General features: G+C 45.6%; 2 protein-coding genes across 3 annotated transcripts in view; one reads left to right on the forward strand and one right to left on the reverse strand.

The window, feature by feature from the left end:
• Nucleotides 1–5,753, reverse strand: part of ADK (adenosine kinase) — a 258,375-nt gene extending 252,622 nt beyond the window's left edge. Inside the window, exon 1 of the mRNA XM_072339917.1 lies at nucleotides 5,565–5,753. Within this exon, the coding sequence (XP_072196018.1) occupies nucleotides 5,565–5,620 (56 nt within the window). The 5' untranslated portion in view covers nucleotides 5,621–5,753. The remainder of the gene's footprint in view (nucleotides 1–5,564) is intronic.
• Nucleotides 5,754–5,851: 98 nt separating this feature from the next.
• On the forward strand, nucleotides 5,852–20,690 carry AP3M1 (adaptor related protein complex 3 subunit mu 1). 2 transcript variants are annotated; one of them, XM_072339913.1, is made up of 9 exons: nucleotides 5,852–6,133; nucleotides 12,558–12,833; nucleotides 13,512–13,683; nucleotides 14,698–14,835; nucleotides 16,530–16,615; nucleotides 16,933–17,066; nucleotides 17,742–17,949; nucleotides 18,483–18,627; nucleotides 19,670–20,690. In XM_072339913.1, exons 2-9 carry the CDS (start codon nucleotides 12,561–12,563, stop codon nucleotides 19,768–19,770), a joined length of 1,257 nt encoding a protein of 418 aa, XP_072196014.1. In that variant the 5' UTR covers nucleotides 5,852–6,133; nucleotides 12,558–12,560; the 3' UTR covers nucleotides 19,771–20,690. The 2 variants fall into 2 exon arrangements, with proteins under 2 accessions (XP_072196014.1, XP_072196016.1); XM_072339915.1 differs by having other exon boundaries at nucleotides 5,852–6,078.
• The last annotated feature ends 1,849 nt before the right edge of the window (nucleotides 20,691–22,539 follow it).

Below are 22,539 nucleotides of genomic sequence, written 5' to 3' on the forward strand. Positions count from 1 at the left end.
ATTTTGTTGCAGTGTGACAGATGTCAGCAGCGGGGCAGTCTGACACACACAACAGCATCTGACGTGGAAACACACATGAAGCAAAGGTGTGTCACTGAATTCCTCCATGTGGAAAATATCGTACCCACTGACATTCACTGACACTTGCTGAACGTTTATGTGGTCACATCCACTGAGCAAACAGTGGATGTGAGCACAGTGAGGTGGTGGGTGGCGTTTCAGCAGTGGCAACCTTTACTGGTACAGAATTTTACAAGCACAGTACGCAGTGGTAAAAACACACAGTTAATGGTGGTGACTACACTGAAAAACAAGGTTTTGTAGCTGAGACTGTTGAGCTCTTTGTATCTGTTGTAATTTCCCTGGAGATAAATCAGAGGTGTTACTTTCAGAGCAATCTACATACATAACAACTGATAGGGTCTAGCTGCAACCTTTCCTAACTGCTTCCATGACTACACAGTAAGGAGTAGATCCTCATGAACATGTCAATTCCTGTACATGTTATGAACTACGATACCTCAGATGGTTCCACTAAAATACTTACTTATCCATCACAGTATGAAACAAAAGTACGTGTATCTTCTAAAAGAAAAAAAAAATGTTTTGAAAGCATTTCTACAGAGAGAAATGAATATTCTGCAACCAAAGGCAACACATTTTATCTCCTCTGGATCACCTGGCAAAAGATTAAAATAATTTTCATTTCAAAATTCAATAGCACAATTCAGGTTCTTTTAGAGCAGCTTCACAGCCCATACAGCTGAAGAGCAAAAAGAAGTCTATCAACCTAAGGATATTGCTGTCTTCATCACACTGTAGAGAGCTACACATTTCTTCCATCTCCATTCAAGTCAAACAACCTAATCCTTTAGTTGCAACTGCTTTGTCCCTCTGAAAGTACAACAACAAATTACAATATCCTTCACTGGAAATGAAATCCAGAAGTAGCAGAAAGCCAGCAAGTTGTGTTATGTTACCACATTCTTCAGGTGTGGCACTGCTTCGAGTGCAGTCAAACAACCACTGCAGAAATAATTACAGTTCAAAATGGGGGGAAAAAATATCCCTTAATTCTGAGAAATACTCTGACATCTCCCCTTCACACAAAATGCTTATTTACTGTACAAATAACCCTAGCATGCAAACTGAAACCATTTACGAAGGGAGTTAAGTACACAGAAAACAAAAATCCTTGAGAAAACCTACTGTTCTCATTATATCTTCAAGTTCAATTTGCTTTTTTCAATAAGATAAGATTTCCCAACATGTTAACTGCAAATACTAATTAATGACCTTTAGACAGCAACACATTCCCTGCTACCAAAACTGGCTTTGTGAAATACTCATGTTCTTTGCCTGTGTAAGTAACTACTCAAATTCAGTATCACAACCTTGAACTACAAGCCAGAGCTGTGCTTGAAACATTTCCACTTCAAATAGACCTCGGCAACAACAGAGAAAGCCAAGGTCTTGTTCTGCAGAAAGTCCATTTTACTCTATTACAATTGACACTATATTCAATTACTTCTCTATTCATTCAAGTCTCCTTTCCAGACCCCTTCCGTGCCTGTTTAGAAGTAACATTAGTAGATCTGATTAAACGAGTAATTCTACAGAAGCTGTTCCATGTGCTGAAAATGACAGAACTTGAAAATTTAAAATAGAAATAAAAAATAAAAAAAAAATTCACAGGAACTCAAAAACTCATTATGAAATAGATATATTTGCCTTGGCTCCCCTCCTACACATGAACATGCATGTAAGTGCCTTTAAGGACAAGACCGGTCCTGCTTACTTCAGTAAAGCAATACCCAAAGTCAGAGATGGATGTTTTTGTAGGACATGAGGGTAATACAGCTCTACTGTCAGATGGGCTGCAGGTAACATCAGTGAAGGGAGGAGACACCTGCCATGCTGGTGGTTCCTGGCACAAGGAGCCTTCTCATGGCCTCCTCTTTCCTCCAGCTATGCTCTTTAAACTCCTTTAACTGAAAGAATTAAGAATGCCAAAGGCTAGAAACTGGTTTTGATGAATCTTGCATGATGACATCAGCAACCAGGGGAGGACAGGCGTTAATCTAACAACTTGAGTTACAGATCTGAACAATGCAAACGAGTGCCTCGACTGTTACACCAGCCGCTGCAGGTTGTTCAGGTCCTGGACATATTCCTACCAGCACAACTTTGATAGTTGCTGCTGTTACGTCCTAAATAAAACAGAATTAGAGAAGTATGTTGCCAGCATCTTTCAAAAATATTTGCTTCCTAAAGGTGACTCCATGCGAGAAAAAGAAGTCTTACTTTTTTATTATTTTAGGAGCAAATGCAATAAGGTGCAAGTCCTGCCTCTCTATGTACTGAGAGGCTATGGAGAGTACTGACATAGGGAAAGTTACCTGCGTTTGTACATGTGGGCAACTGCAAAGCGAGGAAAGTACGAGCAACAGAGACAGAAACTGAGCAGAATAAAAACGGAAAACGTGGTGGAAAAAAAAAATAAAGGTTAGAGATGATTAGAGAGAAAGAAAAAGGGTTTACTAAATTGTAACTGAAAGCTTTGTCACAGCTAATTTAAAATATTCAGAAGCTGCTTTCATTTTTAGAAAGCTGATGAAGGCACAAGTTAAATTAAAACCTGGCTTATTATGGAAATTAAAAATGCATGAAATTAGCAACATTTTTTACAGGCACCAGTAGCAAGCTGTCTGAAATCCAGTGGAATGGGAATGACAAAGGACTGCTTTTGACAACAGTTAGCACACACTGTTTGATAATTTATTCTGAAAAGCAATTCTGTCTAGTAGTAAGAGAAGGAGAGGAACGCTGTACTTTGTACTTGTAGTCAGAATTGTCAAACTCAGTGCTTACGCTGTCTTCATGTAGATCAATTTGTTCCAACAGCCAGCTACATCGTGACTACTCAATCAATACAGCAGCTGCGGAACTGCCAAAGGGCCGTCACGTAACAGAGGGGATGTTACCTTGGAGGGTTTCACAAGCTGGTTCATTTTTTCTTCTGCAGACGTGCACGTTTCTGCACAGAAATACACACAAAAGCTCCAACAAGTCTACAGAGAATGTTCGCATTCTTTCACGAGCGTGACATTAACGAAGCTTGGCTGCAGCTTCCACAGACCTCCAAGATACAACCAGACCAAATATAAAAGGGCACAAATCCTTTTTAATACTTCTTTATATTAATCCTTCGTGACGTTTCTAGTAAGTTGATACCGCTGCTCAACAACAAACTGTTTGCAGCTTTGCAAGCCTACTTTCTGTTCAAATGGCACAGTTTACACGGTGATATTTTACTTCGCATAGCAGAGATGTGGTCTGAAGTCTGAAACACATAACAGGCATTCACGGCCTTGCCTAAATCCCGTTGGTTTTAGCGGGGATTTGCACCGTCAACGAAGACAATACAAAACCTGCCACCCAGCAGAGTAATGTCAGCACCACGCACTGCTGTGCTGGGAATGCCACTTTGGGCCTCAAGCGTTGTGCTTTGCTTGTTGGGTGGCAATGCCAACAACCTTCCACTGCCTTCAAAGAATTGCCACTGAACCAGGTCAGCCCGGCCTACATTCTGAGGGAGCCACTTCTGTTCTACTTTGCCTGAAAGGATCAAAAGGGGCTAAAAGGATTCACCTATGAAACCTCCCTGGTACCACTTGGGGACAGAAAATAACAAATTAAAAACATAAGGGAGGAACATGTTTGTAATCGTTGACAAGATACTACTGATATTACAGAGTGAAATTTAACTTTTTAATGCCATTTCTTGATATTAAAGCAGTTTTTGCAGTAGAAAGATACATATTGGTATTGTATGGTAGAATGAGTAGGGTGCGAGACCACCCCTGCACGATGCATTACACACGGCCTTCTGAAAGAGGCTGAAGAGTAAAATTAAGATGTCAAGAACAATCAATTCCCATTTAATTCTTCGTATAACAAATACAAAGCTGTCATCACCCAAAATTCTCAGTGATGCTCATGTAGCAGCGTGTGCATTAACAACTCATCCTCATTACAAACACCGTAAAGGCAAGGAAGCCCACTCAGCCTGGGACCTTCTGTACCAGCCCTCAACACGGGACAGGGTCCCAAAGCAGCATGCTTCAACACATCCCACAGCTACAACCAAGGGAGCACAGACATCTGCCAGAGCCAGGCCAGTGCTCTTCAACACCTCACACATCCATCCAGGCCTTACAGCACTTGGTTCCATCACGGGCTGCATGTGGCATTTCTCTACCTACAGCACGAGACTGGAGCCTTTGCTGAAACAATCTTCAGCACAATCATAGTACAGAAGATCTAACAATGTTATTTTTTATGCTTTAACCACTGTGTAACACAGAAAACTATTATTCTGGGTTTTATCGCTTGTTGTAAGAGCTGCCACCGTGGCCTCCTACGCCATTGCAAACATCCTTCACGCTTCTAACCCAGTACCTCAATAATGGCTTTTTTTCATTTTGTTTTGCTTTTTCTGATGTTTAGGCATCAAGCAGGTACAGAGTGGTTTCCCCCAATAAGCTTTATAAACAGAAACACGCTCAGTTCCAGCTCCTTGTACCTCCTCACTTTAAGGCCATGGACGTGGCTGGTGCTCTTCACTCACAGCTCACACCACTGTATGCCATTCATTAATTACTTTCATATCTCAGTTACCTTTTTCCCTTTCCATTATCTGCATCTGTGCTTGCTAACTATTATTAGACTCGAAAAGCCACCCTACTGCCAGAGAAATGCCCTGACTCGGGCAACGTGAATAGGGTCAGCTCCTTCGGTATGGGTGTCTGCACAGACAGGGGCTGCGCTCACTTCTGCTCCCGAGTCCATTGCTTTATGCTATAGCCGAGCAGGTCGCTAGTTACCGCCGGGGTGATGTTGGCATTTCAGGCCTCCTGTCATTAATCTTCATATCCTGAGCACTTGGAAGGGGATCGTGTATCGGACAATTCTATTCGCGTCCCGATAATCCCGGGCAAACGCACCCGGAATGGCACCAACAAAGCCCCGCTGCTGCGCTCTGATCACACTCCCCCACTGAGAACCCTTTCATTTTTCTGCTATGACATTAAAACCGAACGGGTCGTTTCTGTCAAAGAGGTTCGGTCGATGCGATCACGGAGCACCGCTGCCCACGAGCGAGAACAGCAGGCGGCACCGACACCTCGTCCCACGTTATTTCGAATGGAATTCTTTCGCAGGATCTCCAGGTCCCGACAAAAAACCCGCCTGTGCGCGGGGACCGCCGGACAACCGGAGTCCCGGTCCGCGGGAGCCCACGCGGAGACAGCCGCGGCCGCACCGAACCCCGGCCCCGCGCTCCTCACGCCGCACCTCGGCGCCCGGCACAGCCGCACCGCCCGGCCCGGCCCCACGCGGGAACCGGAGAGCCGCGAGGGGACCCGATGATCCGCGGCACAGCCCGCAGCCCGCTACACGTGCCCGGCCGGGCCCGGCGCTCCGCACGTGTCTGCTCCCCGGCGGCAGCCCAGCGCCGCTCCGCGCTCCTCCGTGAGGCGCAGCCCGTCACCGCAGAGCGTTACCTCAGCTGCTTCGGCTCCAGCTTCAGCTTCTTGGCTTGCGGCTCCCCCGCTGCCATCTTCGCGCTGGGCGGCGTGCGGCTCGCTCGGCTCCGCTCCGTTCGGCTCGGCCCGCCTCGCTTCGCTTCGCGCGGCGCCGCCACCGGGAGGCGGGGAGCGGACGGCCCCGAGGGCGCCTGACGGGACCGCGCCGCGCCGCCCCCGCCCGGCCCTGTCCCGGGGCGACGCCGCCCCTCCCGCCCGCGTCCTCCGAGCGCCCGCGAGCGGCCCGCGTCCCCCGCCCGCCCTCGAGGCCGGGAGCTGCCGGCGGGCGGCGCGAGGCCGGCGGGCGCCGCGGAGCCGCGGAGGGAGCCGGAGGAAGGCCGGGGCGGGCCGCCGCCGTGCCCGTTATTCGCCGCTCGGCGCAGGCAGCGCCCCGGCCGCCCGCGTCTCCGCCGGGGGGCGGCCCCGCGCGCCGCCGGGCCTCGCCGCCATCTTGGCCGCTGCCCCGGGAGCGGGACGCGCCGCGCCGGGGGAGGTATGTGGGGCCGGGCCGGCGGCGGGGAGCGGGGACGGCGGGGGCCGCGATCGGGGCAAGCGGGGCCGGGCCGGGCCGGCGGCTCCTTGCGGCCGGGGGAGCCGCCGCGTCCGCTCCGCACGGAGCTGGGCGGTGGCACGGGGCAGGCGAGGGCCTGAGCTCCGTCAGCACGGGCAGAGGGAGCGGCCCGCGGGCGGCAGGGCTGTGTGCCGTGCGGGAGGGGGGCGGCGTGTGCGGGAGCTCGTTCCGTTTTCTGTTCCTTCTTTTGAGAAACGCCTACATCGGCAGGAGCTCTGCACATTTCCCTTGTGCGTGTGTCCGACAGCCGGGTGCGGGCTGCGGCTTCTTTGGTTTTGTTTCAGCGCTACTCTGAAGCAGCCATGCACTTCGCGTCTTGTCGCCGTGCTAACTGACCGTCAGATTCTACTCTGAGCACGTCGTTAAACGTGGCTGCTGTATAGACAGCCGGGGGGGGGGGAAATCACGCTTGAAGAATCATCTTTATTGAAGGCAGACTGCAGTATGGGAGAGGGAGAGCCACTTAGCAAGAAAAGCACAAGCCAGTTGCATTACTCGTGCAGGAGGTGAAGTGGTAGAAGCAGTCTGCTGCAAAAGAACTGACACTAAGAACTGTCTGATCACCTGGGAGCGATTCAGCCAGCAGCTGCCAGCACGTTCGAATTGTGCATAGTTTCTTACGTTAGAACAAAAGAGAAATAAGCAAATGCACAGATCTGTGCCTGAATGGCGTATCCCTGTAAATGGATGGATTTGAGCTCTCAGACCTTGTGGGCCATCTAACTCAAAAAGCAAAAGTCAACAACCAACAAAAAAAAAACAGCTCTGGGAGAAAATGGGACAAGAAGGGCCTCTCCTGCCCTTGTCACGTAGCTGAGAATTCAGTCAGCACATCAAACATAGACACCCCTCCACATCCTGCAGTGTTGATTTGCTGCCCTTCTCCAGAAATGATGTTTCCTATTGTGCAAAGCAGTTACATACCAACTCATCCCCAGTTACTCTTTAAACAAAGCTCTCCTTGCAAACAATTCTGCGTTGTGTGATCTTAAATAGAAACCTTGCCACGGGAATTTCCGAAAGAAACTTCTTGGGGCTGAAAGATCTGAACAGTGGTGAGAAGCAGCAGCTTGTCATGGGGAGAGGAAACCGAGTTAAATCTTTTTGCACCGTAGAGTTCCTTCCTCTTATTTACTTTTCAGCTGACTTAGTTCTTCCAGAACTAAAGAGCGTGGTTCTGATTCCTTCTCACAGAAGAAAGTGGTGCTGTGCCTTCTGTCTGCACTTTGTGTGCTGGACCAGTTGTGGCAGAGCGAGTGTGTTAGCAAGAGCCATCATTTGTGTGCAGCAGGTTCCAACATAACCTGCGGGCACTCATTGGTGTCCCAGCAGTACACAGTGCTGTGCGTGTCCTTCATTGAACATCAGTTGTCTCTTAACATGGAGCCTAGGAGAAGAGCGCTAGGAAGCGGTGGCACCATCACTCCTGACAGAGCTACAGGAAGCTGGGAAGCGAGGCAGAAAACATCCTAAGATCTGTTGCTCTTACCCTGTCAGTGCGGTTGTTTCTCACTCTTTACTCAGTTTCTCTGCTTTCAGGGAGTGAAGTTTTAAAATGACCCATTAGTTGCCATAAATCCACTGATTTGCTTGTAAGTTGTATTGGAAATGCTCGGCTTCCATGTGAAAAATGTCATTTTAGCAATTCATTTCTATTTATTATTTTTTTTTCCCCGAGCAATTCTATTGGATTTTGGCTTTTATAGTGAAACTTTCCATTCTTGCATATCCCAAAGGGAACTGCAGTTACCCAGTATTGAATACTCTTTGATTATTCACTATCTAAAATTGTTTTGTTGGCAAGAGATGGAGCAATCTTGGCCGCACTTGGATGATTTATGCTGAATTGAACCAGAGGCACCATGCAAATATTTTGTAGGAAAGCCGATCAGCCTGCAGATGAAATGCTACGCAGATTGCACTGTAGGCTGTGATCTTATCTGTGTAACCACAGAGGAAGCTGGAAGGCTGCAATGGGTACCAAACACTGATTCAGGACAACTTCAGAGCATTCTCAGAGGACCACTTCCTTTCACAGAGTGTTCTGGAAAGTTACTAACATTGTTTTAAATGAAAGTGAAGATAAACGTGCCTACACTGCAAAATTGGGAAGTGAAGCATTTAGTCTTTAATAGGGATGGTCTTGCTTATAGGATACACACATGAGCGGTTGTTACACAGACACCAGCACTTGATGTTGGTAGTTACAGTTGGTTTGGCTCTGGGAGCTCTGCCTGATCACAAATAGACCGGGCAGTTCCTAAGAAGGGCTGTGAACACATTTTTCCCCTACTGTAGGGATGCTTTAAGCCGTGGGCATCTTATAAATAAGAAAGATTAACAACAACATCTGCAGCAGCAGTAAGATACATTAATGATGATAGGAGCCTTCCAAAAAACACTGAAGTGCCACGTTTTGGGGAGATCTGAGACTCACAACTGCTCACATTGTAACAGGATCAGTCCAGCAAGCCGTGCGTTCAGATCTGTCACCCTTAACTATCTTGAAAACATCACTAAGTGTTTGACGGGACTTCATTTGTTTGCTATCCTAAGAGCCAGTGAGTCCGTGAATGTTGCCCACTCATGGCACATCCCGGACTGGGAAAAGCTATTGGAGCCACCCACAGAGCAGATATGACAAAAATACCAACTTCAGAATAGAAATAGACCGACCTACCTGAGCTCATTTGTTTCTCCACGTTGCTCTCAGCATTTGATTACTTTCCATGCTTTTAATGGCTTGTCACTAGAAGTCTGTTCCACTGACTTGTGGCGGATGCTGATCCAGCCCAATGCCACTGACCCTGCGGCCTTCAGAGCAGTCCAGCCAGGTGCAAAGCAAGTGGAGCCCTGTGCAGAACCCTTTGAAGGGCATCGCAGAGGTCGGTGATAAATTCCTCACTCCTGGTTTTCAGAGCTTTGATGGTAGCTCAGCTGAGTGTCAGGGAAAAGCAGCTGGCAGCATTTAGAGTGTTTAATTGTAGCTAAGGACGCGCACGTGCAGTCAGCATTTCTCCCATGACCAGTGAGCTCTGCTTTTGTTTTGTGAGCACAGATGTTTCTCAGCCAAGAGATGGGAGAAAGAAAGAGAAAATTAAGTGAAATAGCAAAATCCAGATTTGCTCAAAAGATACAAGGATGGAAACAGCATATTTGAAGATGCCCGAGTTAAAATATTTAGCTGTTCTTTGAGGACTTCAGTTTCGGGGGAGTGGAAATGACTATTTAGAGCCAGGTGGAATTTTGTATGTCAGAGCTCCTGACAAGGATGGGAAGTTGACAAGAGCAAACCATTGTGCTGCTTGTTGCTGCAGTACCTGTACAATCCCCGACAGTCAAGCAGTATCTCAGGCCGCGAGCCTATTAGAATGATCTGGAGTGGCTCGCTTTGGGCTGAAGATGCAAATAATCCACAAAATCCTCCATGCTGCTTCTTAGGTCAGCATACCTAAAAGGCAGAAAGATGGGAATGTCCTGTTGAAATGTTCCTAGAAGCACATCTTCAGTATTTTGCATAGAGCATTCACATACTGCCCTCTCAAATTGGTGTTTGCACACACACTCCTGGTTCTCAGGTGGTGACGGTGTGCTTTCACTGCTGCCTTTTAAACTGGTGAATTTTGATCCAAGATCTTTACTCTTCATGTGCTTCTGCTGTTGGGTTGCTGGTACTTACCCGACCTATTGGCATGCAGAGTCTTATCATTACCAGGGGGATTTTTCACCTTTTTTCCTTTGCAAATCTAAAAGCCTGATGAGATAGAAGAAAAAAGTGAAGCAATGAGAAATCCTCTTTGTCTGCTTGTCTTAAAGGGAGTCTGGCACACAAAAATAGATTCGCTGGGAAATGTTTGGTACTGGGATCACTGCAAGTAATTCCTGTTAAATATTAGCTCACTTAAGATATCTTAGTAGTAACACCACACCTAAGACATCCAGCATCAGCTCTGTCTTTATCTGGCTGGTTCCAGTGGTTTGACAGCACATGGGATAAACGAACTGTCTCTGGTCCCACGCTGCTGTGAGGGCTCTGCTGTGCTCAGTACTGACAGAGGGAAGCATCCAAACGGAGCTGCCCACTGCAGACGGGACAGCCTTGTGCCATGGCTGCTGGGGCGGACAGGCTGGAGATGTGAGCTGTAAGGACTGAGCTGCCATTTTCCTGGAGCACTTTGAATTATTTTTCTTATTCACATACTGCTAAAACCTGCAAAGGGGGAAAGAATTACATGGGGGGAATAAAGGGAACATCTGCTAGAAGCAAAATAATTGTGTGTCATGTGAAATCCTGCAAAAGCAGCTGAAGATAGGGAACGCAGCTTGGTGGGACTTGACTGCTCAGCTTGCTATTCTCATTCACCGTAGGGCCATGCAGACTTTGGAACACAGTAGGCACATGAGCACAAGTAGATAGGGTCCAGCACTGCCACTCCTTCTAGCTCTGCACGCCCTCTCTCTACTGCATATAATGTCATGGTCTAGTGTCATAGGCGGAATGCATTGCAAAAGCCATGGCCTTGCTAACAGAGGCTGGCTGCAGGACCAGCACGGTGCAACATGGCTGTACATAGGTAGTCAGTATGTTGGCATGATGCACAGCTGTTCTAGCTCAAACTACAGAGCCACAAATGCAGCAGCTTATGATCAGTAGAACTGGTATGAAGCTGTACAGCAGGACCATTGCTAGGGCTTAGAACCACTGTGTAGTGCAGTTCTGATAGACTGTTGGCATCAGGTGCTGCTGCCATCACCCAGCACGGCTCCTCTGCTGTGGGTCTGGGCAAGCCAGTCCTGCATGTGCTGGAATTGCTCTGCACAGCTTAGCATCCAGTGCCTGGGAGTTAGAGCATGGGGCTGTTAACAGCAGTGCTATTGTATCCACATTAAAATGTACAGAGAACTGTTCTAAACTTTATAGCTGATCATATGTTTGGGCTGCCTTGGCATGGAACAATACTGACATTCAGTGGTTGATTATATTCAGTGCTGCTGTATGGCTGTCCAGGAGATTTTGGAGGGTTTTAACATTCAGCACTGGCTAAATTCAGAACACGTTTAGTTAAACTGGATTAAATCAACTGTGCTAAGGTTCCTTAATAAGAATGCTGTTCTCATAGCATTAAAATTGTCTGATTTTTATTATTTTTTTTTAAACTAACTCAAAGATCGATTTGGTTCAGAGACAGGTATTGTAGCAGCATGCTGTAACGTGATGGGAAGTGTAGCAATAACAGCAGAGCAGCAAGGTCCTAGGCTACAGCAAGCGAGGACTTGCTCAAATACAACAGCTGTAGGCACAGAAACAAAGGAAAGAATCTACTTACCTTCAAAAGGCCTCAGGTATGCAGAGATCTCCAGAGAGATCCCCTTGCCTCCATTGCCAACCCTTAAGGGAGGACTGGGAAGGGGTGAATCCTGGCTCCACCCCTTCTGATCCCTCAGGTACATCGCATGCACCTGAGCTCCATTGGGCTGGCCCTGCCTTCCCACCAGTCAATCAGTGGAGAAAAGAGTCAATTCACTTGATTTGAATGAGCAACCTGCTTCACTGACTGTCTCACCAAGTGCTGAGAAATTCATTGGGAATCACTGTTTAGAAAAAGACCAATAAGCTTCTTTTCCCGTGAATAAAGTGAAGGATCAGAGGCTGGGGTACATTATTTGTAAACCTGGAAAGATCCAAGAAAAAAATTACATTCAGTAAGTGCAGCTGATAGTTCCCTTGTTTCATGAGTGGGTTGGTTTTCAGATATGAAGCTATTTTAGGAGTTTTTCTTCCATGTGTATGGAGCACACGTATGAGGCAATTCTGTTAGGTGGAGCGCACATCTGCTTTTGTGTAGTTCAGAGAATTCCAGTCTTTGATCCAAGTGCAGCTCGGCATGGATCATCAGCAGAAGACTGAGCAGAAGTGTAAAAAACACTTTTCTTGTTCAACAGCTGAAAGCTGACAAGGTAATGAGGTTTCTCCATAAGGTGCCACAGTGCTCAATTACACATGTAAATGTTAAGCAAAATCTTCTGCTACAAGAAAAAGTAGGAGACTTGATGATGCAGTTATCCTGACATGTTGCTGCGCTGGCTCAGGAGAGTCAGCGTTTCTTTAAGAAATGCATCGCAAGTGCCAAACAGAGGTGGAAGCAGAAAGCAAGGCTACTGGCTTCTTGCTTACATTGTGATACATGTTGGCATCTTCTGCCACCATGAATTGTTTGGTGGCAGAGCCTTCCTTGAAATAAAGAAAATGGAAATTAAAAAGAGCAGCTAAGCTGTATCTTTTCCTTAAACTCACAGTGCGTATTAGTAAACAATAACCATAAGGGAATGTGGGAGAAGATGAAATGTCAATTGTCCAATCCTTTTGTTTATTTTAACTTCCTGGAATGTGTTTCCAACAGAAAATGATCCACAGCCTGTTTCTTATAAACTGTTCTGGTGATATATTCTTGGAGAAGCACTGGAAGAGCGTTGTGAGCCAGTCTGTGTGCGATTACTTCTTCGAAGCTCAGGAGAAAGCAATCGATGTTGAGAATGTGCCTCCTGTCATCTCCACACCACATCACTACCTCATCAGCATCTACCGGGATAAAATCTTCTTTGTGTCTGTCATACAGACAGAAGTGCCACCACTCTTCGTGATTGAATTCCTGCACCGAGTAGCAGATACTTTTCAGGTCTGTTGCCGTGAAGTAATATTAAAATTGAAATAATTACAAAGGAATTTTGGTATAAACTTCTTCTGTAGAAAGGCAATAAATCATCCTGTCCATAGCTTTTCCCTCTGCAGTTCAAATGCTGGTTTGTTACAGTACAAAAGAAAAGGAGGATTACTTTGTGTATTGGTTTGACTCACAGACAGCAGCACATGAGCACTAAAACCCAAATTCCAGCTTGTTGGGTTTTTTTTCTGTAAGCTTTGATTACTTTCCGGTTACGCAGATAAACCAGAATGATCGTGCCGTCATGGAGAAGTCAGTAGCAGCAACGAGATGTGACTTGGTCAGTTTGCAGCCTGATAGGCAGATGCTATAAACAAAGGAACCTCTGGTGGAGATTGAGCACTGCTGAAAGATAGCTTCTATATTCTGCAGCAGTGTTCTGACCAAAGGCATGTTTCTTGTTCACAAGTGGAAGAACCTTTGGGATATGTATACATAGAAAACCAGCTTATGCGAATTTCACTGTTTGCTCTAGATGCTAAATGTGACCTTAACGTATGATGCAGTCAAAGAATAGAAGTAGCATGTCAGTTTAGGCCCTAAAGTTCCTTGAGAGTAGTAAGCAAAAAGAAAATTACAAAGCATTTTAACAGGAATAAAAATCTTTCCCCTTTTAATCTCTGATTTGTTTAGGATTACTTTGGCGAATGTTCTGAGACTGCGATTAAGGACAATGTAGTTATTGTGTATGAGCTGCTGGAAGAAATGTTAGACAACGGCTTCCCACTGGCAACAGAATCCAACATACTGAAGGAGCTGATTAAGCCCCCCACAATTCTGCGTTCCGTTGTCAACTCCATCACAGGTATGAAATTAAATAATTAAAACTGCTTTAAAACAAAGCCCCGTCACACCTCACAGCTACAAAATATTGTTGTATCGGCATGAAGCTGGAAGGTGAGTCCACGGTCATTTGAGCTTGGTTGAATAAAAGCAATTCCTTTATCTGCCATTTATATACGGCCCCTTTGGTATCCCCAGAGTGGCACTGCCTGATCCAGCCCCAGCTGCTGGAGTCCCTCAGCAACAGCCGTTCCCAGCTGGGACAGCACATACTGGGGACAGGTGCTCTGGGAGAGGCACGGAGCTAGCCCAAGCTTTGAATAACTGAGAGGCACTGGAGAAGGTTTTATACTATAAGAAATTCCTCTACAGAGCTGTTTAGTAGATATCTAATAAATCTTTGGTGCCTGGGGACAGACAGCACGAAGAGAAGCAAATAGCCTGTCCTCAGCCTCCCCCTGCCACCATCGGCATCCATCAAGCTCAGTGCTGGTTTCAGGCTGTTGTAAACGCAGACATCTCACACTGACAACCACGTGTCTGTCAGCTGAGCTGGTGGAATCTGCTGGGCTGGCAGGTGGGTGCAGAGGAGGTGAGCCATGGAGTGTCACCCTGGGCGAGAGACACGTGAGATGGTTGGCTGTACCTTGTGCTAGAGACAGGCAGAAGGTGAACTGTGAGGCCTTCTTACCAGAGCTCTTACCATCAATGAGGTCCCAATGGCAGCCTGCTAGCACTGCAGGAAGATGAGGGAAACGTGCTGTAATATCTTCAGCTGCAGCAATGAAATCCTCTGGGGGATCTAGGCTCACATCTCCTCCTACTTAAACGTGCAGCTGACTAGAGCCTTGTATTTTGCTGTACAAAGTATAAAAAAAAAGCTGTAATAAGTCTGGATACATCCTTAAAGTTCATTAGTGGTTCAGATTTGGTTTGCAGTTCTAGGGGTCAAATCCTGTTTTGTTTCTTGATTGCAGCTGTTACAACATTCCTCTTGTAATTAATTACTGATGTTGAGTTCCTTTCCATTCTTAAGGCAGCAGCAATGTGGGTGACACCCTTCCCACCGGACAGCTGTCCAACATTCCTTGGCGCAGAGCGGGGGTAAAATACACAAACAACGAAGCCTACTTTGATGTCATTGAAGAAATAGATGCAATTATAGACAAATCAGGTAAGATGCCTTGCAAACTCCTTTTTGGTTTTTGTTTGTTGAATGTGTTTACAGTTAGATGCCAATTTTAGAGAGAAGACAGTGCAGCTGTTTGTCTGCATCTGTGTTTTTACGCATGGATCTGCTACCAAAGTAGAAACATACAACCAAGTTAAAATAACATGCCCAAATATATCCTTCAGTTCATGGCAATATGTTCTAAGATGCTTACAGAGCACACTGTACATCTGCCATAAATATTCTGTAATTACCTATTTTCTAGTTGCATATCGATTTTTTCTAGAGATACAAACAAAAACCAAAATCTTTCAAGTTTTAAATGTGGTGGCAAAATTATCTCACACTGTTCCTGCCCCAGATCTACCTCATTGCTTGTAAGCCCTCAAGTGAACAAGAGAAAAGAAGTCATCAGTTTTCCTCTGAGAGCAAGACAAAACTTGTCGCAGAACTCCTGGACAGAACTGGTTTTCATGTGTGTAAACTGGAGCTGGATATTAGGAAGCATAACGATACTCTTCTTTTTTTGTTAACGTATGTGGAAAATGTTTCCATACACCACTGTGACAAACACTCTGGCCCCAGTTGTACTGGACAGTCGTAACTACCTGCTGTGCAGCTCTTATTCCTGCCGTTTTGGTACTAAGAGAAGGTGGCAGTTACTGTCAGGACACCCCCAATGGCTCCATCACTCCACTGGCTCAGTAGGATTCCTAAGAGTAGTGTGAGGGCCTTTCCTGAGGACTTATAATCAAGACTCTGTTTTTATTTCTGCATATATTTCAAGCCCAGTCAGCCCAATCTCTAAATTCCCTGCTGGGACTCCACTGCTGCAGTCGTAGCCACTTTGTTCTGCTGTAATCCCTCAGGGGTTACCATGCAGAGACTTTTTTCCTAACTTTCACTAGGTCTAAGAAGTAGGCAGGGTGGCTCTCCAAGAATAAGGACATGATCCTGTTTGATAAGGGTTTGATTAATTACTTCATTCAAAACAGGATCCCTTCTTTTTAGTTATTAAACCCCAGTTTCTCCCCCCTCTTGACTAGATGAGCCATAATTTCTACTTACCTTCTAAAAGAACGTCTGCTTGTAGGTCTAAGTAGTCCAGAGCTCTGCTTATGACATTTTGTCCATATAGGCCATTTAAGGAGATTATTTTTTTCCAGGTAAGGTGCACAGTAGTTTCATTCTGATGTTTTCTTCTGGCCATAGGTCTACTTAACATCATGTCAGACACGTACTCCCATTGTGAAGGAGGCCATACTTGTGAAAGCCAAGGATGGTGACATCCTGTGCTTTATTGTACTTAGATATTTATTGTTTTGATGTGCATCAGCTTCCCTGCCCCACTGTTCAACTTGTCAGTGTGCCGTAGACAGGGGTGGAAGAAAGCAAGATTCAGAGCTTGCATATTCTGAAATCCTTATCTGCACATTGCTCACCACAGCACAAGCACATGCAGTACAAGTTCTGCCTGACAGCTTGCACTGGTGTCCTTCACTGATCAGGGACACGCTGTTTGCTCTGGTTCTTGTATTTTAGCAAGCTGCCCAGACCACAGGTAACTGGAATGACCTTTCTTGTCTGCGCTGGCATCGTCTCGAGTGTTGTGGAAACGCCACCTGTGCCCTATAGCTGCACTTTATGGCTGTTAGGCCCTTGATAGAACATTAAGTGTGCTGTCTTTCCTCCCACAGGTTCCACAGTCTTTGCAGAAATCCAAGGTGTTATTGATTCGTGTATTAAGCTCTCAGGAATGCCAGATCTTTCTCTTTCTTTCATGGTAAATTCTCTACTATGTTACAATAGTTCTATATTTGGCAGTTTTAATTGCTTGGGATATATATTTTTTTTAAGAACAGCGTTGGTGCCAGAGCATGACAACTACTTCATCCGTTTCACAAGCAAAATTACATATCAAGCTGTGCATTATAGGGTTTAATAGTTGCTGCAGCGTTCACTAGTCAGAATGGCCCTTGTGCATGGAAACACACTTAGAAGTGCTGCAGTAATGGCTGGGAACTGTAGTGTGCAGAAGCTCATTCAAACCCTGCTGCTTTATGACATTCTGCTCATCCCTTTGCCACTCACTGCTTACAGAACCCAAGGCTGCTGGATGATGTCAGCTTCCATCCGTGCATTCGATTCAAACGCTGGGAGTCTGAAAGAGTCCTTTCGTTTATTCCTCCGGATGGGAATTTCAGACTGATCTCCTACCGTGTCAGTTCACAGAAGTAAGTTTTGGTTTCCATGTGGTCGCTCTGTAGGTACACGGGGTCTAATGCTTTCCATCTGAGTAGCTGCAGATTTCTCCTTGGTAAGAGGGCAGTTTACACTGTTGCCAAAAAGCTCATTCCCAGGTTCGGGCTAATCTGGAGCCCTATGGGCCCTGCAAGAAGAAAGCCGTGTTTCAGCTGAACTCAGCACTCAGTTCAGCAGGATAAACCACATGTGGTACTAACTTAGGGCTAGTCTTTCCTTCTAATCGGCGTTGCTGTTAGATGCTTGATGGGTAAGATTCTGTATAGATAAAGGTCTCTGCTATTCGTTAGCTTTTTTTAAGCAGAGAAGTGTAGATTGCAAGTACCTGCAAACTAAGTCTGATTTGACTGGCACCTGTTGAGAGAATTGGCTGAGTGAGATCATGTAAAAGATACTAACAATTACAAAAAAGGAAGGATGGAGATTAAGAGAAGCAATTCAGAAGAAAATCTTCCCTCCATTCTCAACTAATAAAAATGGCTTCAGCGATGATGTTGAAGAGCTGGCAGTCAGTTTTCACTTCTGAAAGAAACTGGTTCTAAATTGAATGCCTGGCAAAAACGTAGGAAGCATTTATGAGAAAGTTCTTTGTTTGCCCTGGCAGAGAAGCAAACAGGATGTATTCAGCTGCTGTCTTCTCTTTTCAGCTTGGTGGCAATTCCTGTGTACGTGAAGCATTTGATCAGTTTTAAGGAGAACAGTTCTTCAGGCAGATTCGATGTTACCATTGGACCAAAACAGAATATGGGGAAAACAGTAGAGGGGGTTGTCATGACAGTTCACATGCCGAAAGCAGTACTTAATATGAACCTCACTGCTACACAAGGCAGCTACACATTTGATCCAGTTACTAAGGTAAGTTTTAAGGTTTTACTTACGCATTTATCTTAGAAGTCATAAAAGCAAGTCCTGCCTAATGCATAGTGCTGGAACACTGCTCCACACACGGCAAAAAACTTTCCCTCCAATGTATTTAGTAATTCAGATCTCCTTAAAGTTCCCTTTTTCAGACTTAGAGATGTACCAGTTGTGAGTTCTGGTTATATCCATCTCTCCTTTGCCTCCCCTTCCCTTCTTCTCTTTTGCCCTTCACTTTCAGTTTCCTGAACAGTTTCTTTCTTACCTGCAACAGCATATTGCTGGTGGTTTCAGATATGGTGTATTCTCCAGTCTGTGCCCTTTAAAACGTAGCTGGCTGGAGAAGAGGCAGTAGACTTGGAAACAAGGAGTCAGAAAAACAGGTGGCAAAAAAAATCTCCCCAAAGATCTGCTTTGTTAAGACAACAGGAAGGAAAGAAAAGGACCCGAAACACCATTTTGTTAGTCTCGCCTCCCCGTTGGGGTAAGACCTCCGTTATCTTAACACTCCTTTCTCTCTTTCCTGACAGGTGTTAACATGGGATGTTGGCAAAATTACCCCTCAAAAGCTGCCAAATCTGAAGGGTATAGTGAACCTGCAGTCTGGAGCCCCTAAGCCTGAAGAGAATCCAAGTTTAAACATCCAGTTTAAGATACAACAGCTTGCAATTTCAGGTGAGTAGATGGATGCTACAGGAAACTGATACTGATGGATAATTAGCAGCAGAATATGGAGTAGGAAACTTAACTGTTTAGCTGGAGGTGATGATGAGCCTTGCTTCCAGATTCTCTTCATGGGAGTAGTGATTTGCTGGCTTTGCTCAAGCAGAACTCAGACATACACAGGGATATGGATTTTTCTTTGCTGACTTGTGTTAAAAGCAAATTTCTCCTTTTAGTGAAGGGACAACGACTGAGTGTGTTGACCTTGACTTGCACCACCTAAAGCCTTTTAGTCAAACAACTCCCATCGATTTCTGATAAATCACACCCTCTTTTTGCCTTCTGGAGCTGGTTATTTTTTTTTGTCTCCAAAACAATTTGTGACTAAAATCAGAACAAAATCCATATGGTGAAGGCAAAAGTACATTTAAATCAACCACTGCCTCATTCTCCAACACTTAAATCAAGCAAGTTGCCCAGCTGTAGAATGCTTCTGTGAGCAAGCGTTGCAGGATTAGGACCTCACAGAGCAGTTGGTTGGAAGGATGACTGCAGCCAGCAGGCAAGAAGTGGTGGTAGCACCTGTATGCAGGTAGGTTACCAGGCTGTGGTTCTTTTGCTTCCTAGACACTTGGAGTTAATAAGGATTAGTCCTTGTGTGAGAACAATATCCTATGCTCTGCTCTTAAGTTCGCAATCCCCTGGCTTAAAAGCAGCAAAGCAGCGGCTGGATGCCAAAGGCAGTAGGTGCATGGGAAAGTAGGAGCCACATTGGACCTGCTAGCTGGTAGGTAACGAATAGCTACTGCTGCTCCTTAATTAGTCAAAGAAAGCACTGAAGTTGTTATGATTAAGAGTGAAAACAATTCTCAAATTTGTCCTTTGCTTCATTAACGTTATTAGGAACAAGAGTTCAGGGCACACACACATTGGAAGGTACACTTGTGTTCAGCAGCTTCTGGGGAGGTATTGGCTCACTGAGTACAAAACAGAGTCATAGAGCAGCATTTCTGGTATTTTGTTTTTATACTCTTTTGTCTTTGTCTTTTACCAGGGCTGAAAGTAAATCGCCTGGACATGTATGGAGAAAAATACAAGCCTTTTAAAGGTGTCAAATACATCACAAAAGCAGGAAAATTTCAAGTCAGGACATGAGAAGATGCTGAACTTCTAATAGGAAACTCCCCTTTAAAAACGTCAAAAATGACTGCTTAGTGACTTCTGTTGCTATTAGGTGCCAATTAATTAATAGATACTGATTAGTTTGGGATCAAAGCAATCGTGCACAGCAGCTCTTCAAATGAAAGCGTAGCTTAGTTTTTCCTATTACGGCTTTAAAATGAGGTACCTTTTTTCTAATACACCTTCACTTTTTTTTAACTGACTTGTCGTGCTGGTGAATTGTTTGGTACAGGTGAGCCACAAAACGTCTCAAACACTACACTGCCAAATACCAAAGCCCAGAGGCCAAGCACATGATGAAGGCCAGACAGGCCGTTGGGGAAGTGGTGTGGTGGCACATTCTGCTGCTGCAGCTGCCTGCAGAGAAAGCTGGGCTTTTCTCACAGCCAGCTGCCGGTTGGCATTCCACAATGCATCATGCAGTCCCTTCAGAAACAGAGCAGCAATGCGAGGGGCGGGGGCAGAGCAAATGTCACTCCTAAGAAAGAGCTTCTAATGAAGACAAAATGTTTTCTTTGCTGTTTACAAGAAATCGCCTTTCTTAAGAAGCGTTTGCCTTAATCAGCTTTCATTTGTGCCATCTGCAGATGAGCTGATAAAAATAACATTCTGCATTAAATGGGGGAGGTGATTGTTGCTTCGGGAATCCACTTTCTTTCCATTCTATCTCACCACTGTCATTTTTTTTAAGAATACAGTTGCAGAGAGTAAGATCTATTTTTTATGTGAAACCTTCGCTTTGGTTGTGATGTTCCACTTTGTTTCGAGTGGATGCCACCAGATTTGTGCCGCGTGTATTTTGGAGTGTAGCTTTTTAGATAGCACAATAGAAGCGTCAAGTATATTTAATGGTTGTGTGCTTTAATGTTGTGAAATAAAGGGAACTCTGCTGCAAATACGTTTTGTCTTGTGAAGCAATCACTACCATAAGCTGTTCACGGTGCTTGCAGGTACGACTATACAGTTACATGGTAACCAACTGCTGTGTGTTAAGCATTTGATTGCTGTGATACTGTGAAGGTATTCAGAGCTCAGAAAGCATTTGTGACCACGGCAGGTAAGAGGGGCTTTTTTGTTTGTTTAAATGGAGAACCACAGCAACGTTGCAGTCCTGCTGTTACAGTCAGGACAGAGATGATGCAGAGCGGACAGTCTGTGCCCGCAGTTCAAACCACCCATTTGGTCAGGATGCAATTCTGACACTTGTGTTTCTCAGCTAACTGCAATACTGGACAGTCGGTTTCCTTTGCTTGTTTGGCTTACAAAGCGATACATGAGTGCTAGCTCTGCTTCAGATAAATAATCGGAGCTACGGAAATGGATTCAGTGGATCAGTTTCAAACTTTGAGACACTAATCTCTGAAGGAAAAAGAGTGAAACCCATCTGAAGCACAGACAGCAAACCTGTAAGAAAAGCAAAGCATCTCTACTAGAAGCTTTGGCAGTGTCACTAGGATAAAGGAGCACAAATGTATCTTGCACTTCTGAAAGTACTGTAGATTACTACAGATCCACAGGGCTCATACAAACTAATAGGGTTGTAGAAAAGGAAGGAAGGAAGGAAAGCAGTGCATTTGTATAGGCCTGGCACTTGGCCTTCTAACCTACCTTCAGTTGGTGGAACATCTGCCAGCTGGCCATTAAGCCTACAGTTCTGCTCCGTGTTACAGTGACTGGTATCCTGACATTAATGTTAGTGAAAAATCTTGTCTGCAGATCTGCTATGTCCCGAGGCTGAGTAGTACAGCTGCTCTCTGTATTACCGGTGCAACAGCAGCAAGGTCTTTCAGAAGGGACACTGTAACTGACAGAGACAGAAACAACATCAAAACCAGCTCCCTCTGGCACCACCACTTACCTTCTGTAAGGACACAGCGCTCCTGTCTCTGTGAGCCCTTTGATCCATGCGTCACAGCACCAGGAGGCTCTGTTAGCAGAGGGCTCTGTTAGCAGAGGGCCCTGAGCACCAAGATGGTGGTTCCTCAGGATATATTTTTTGTCGTGCTGACTCCCTCCGTTTCCCCAAACACAGAAAAGTCAACTTACAGCTTAAGAAACAGAAGGAGGTCACTGAGGAGCACACAGTGCCAGCTCTTGCTCTGCCCTTCTGCAGCCGTCCAGCTCTGGGAGTGCTGCCAAAGGTGACCATCTCACAGGTTCTCACTGTTCATCAACCACAGAGAGAGCTCTGTTAACAGAGTTCTAACCGGTCTGTAACCTACGGTCACAAAGTCCTGGCTGCCTTCTGGCACCGCTGGGCTCTGCTCAGTCTCACAGTGCCAAGAAATGTTGGTTCTGAAAAGTCATTATCTGTGTCTCCTGGGAGGAATTTTGACACAGAAGCACAGAAGGTGGTAAGATGTTCTGTGCCCGGAACAGGACTGTAATTCCACACCATTGCCTTTGCACTCATTTTTTACTTTGCCAAGTAGAATTCAGGTTGGACAAAGTGCTGCCCAGAGCTGCAGCTCTTGCTGTACTGACAGCATCAGGCAAATGCCAGCCAATGTTGGGAGCCTCAGACAGCACTACTGGGACAGGCGGCCTCAGAGCAGGCCCTTGGAACAACTCCCGCTCCCTCCCCCTGGGCCACAGAGCTCCTGCTCAGTTCTTTCAGCTGCAGCTCCACTGGTAATCAAGACAAACAACTGCTTTCAATCCTGTTTCAGAAACTGCACCATTATCGTGCCATGCTATTTCTGCTGCTGTACCCGTTTGCTCCTTTTGCTGCTACAAAATTAG

Source organism: Excalfactoria chinensis, chromosome 6 (genome assembly GCF_039878825.1).
Source record: "Excalfactoria chinensis isolate bCotChi1 chromosome 6, bCotChi1.hap2, whole genome shotgun sequence".
Lineage (NCBI taxonomy): Eukaryota > Metazoa > Chordata > Aves > Galliformes > Phasianidae > Excalfactoria > Excalfactoria chinensis.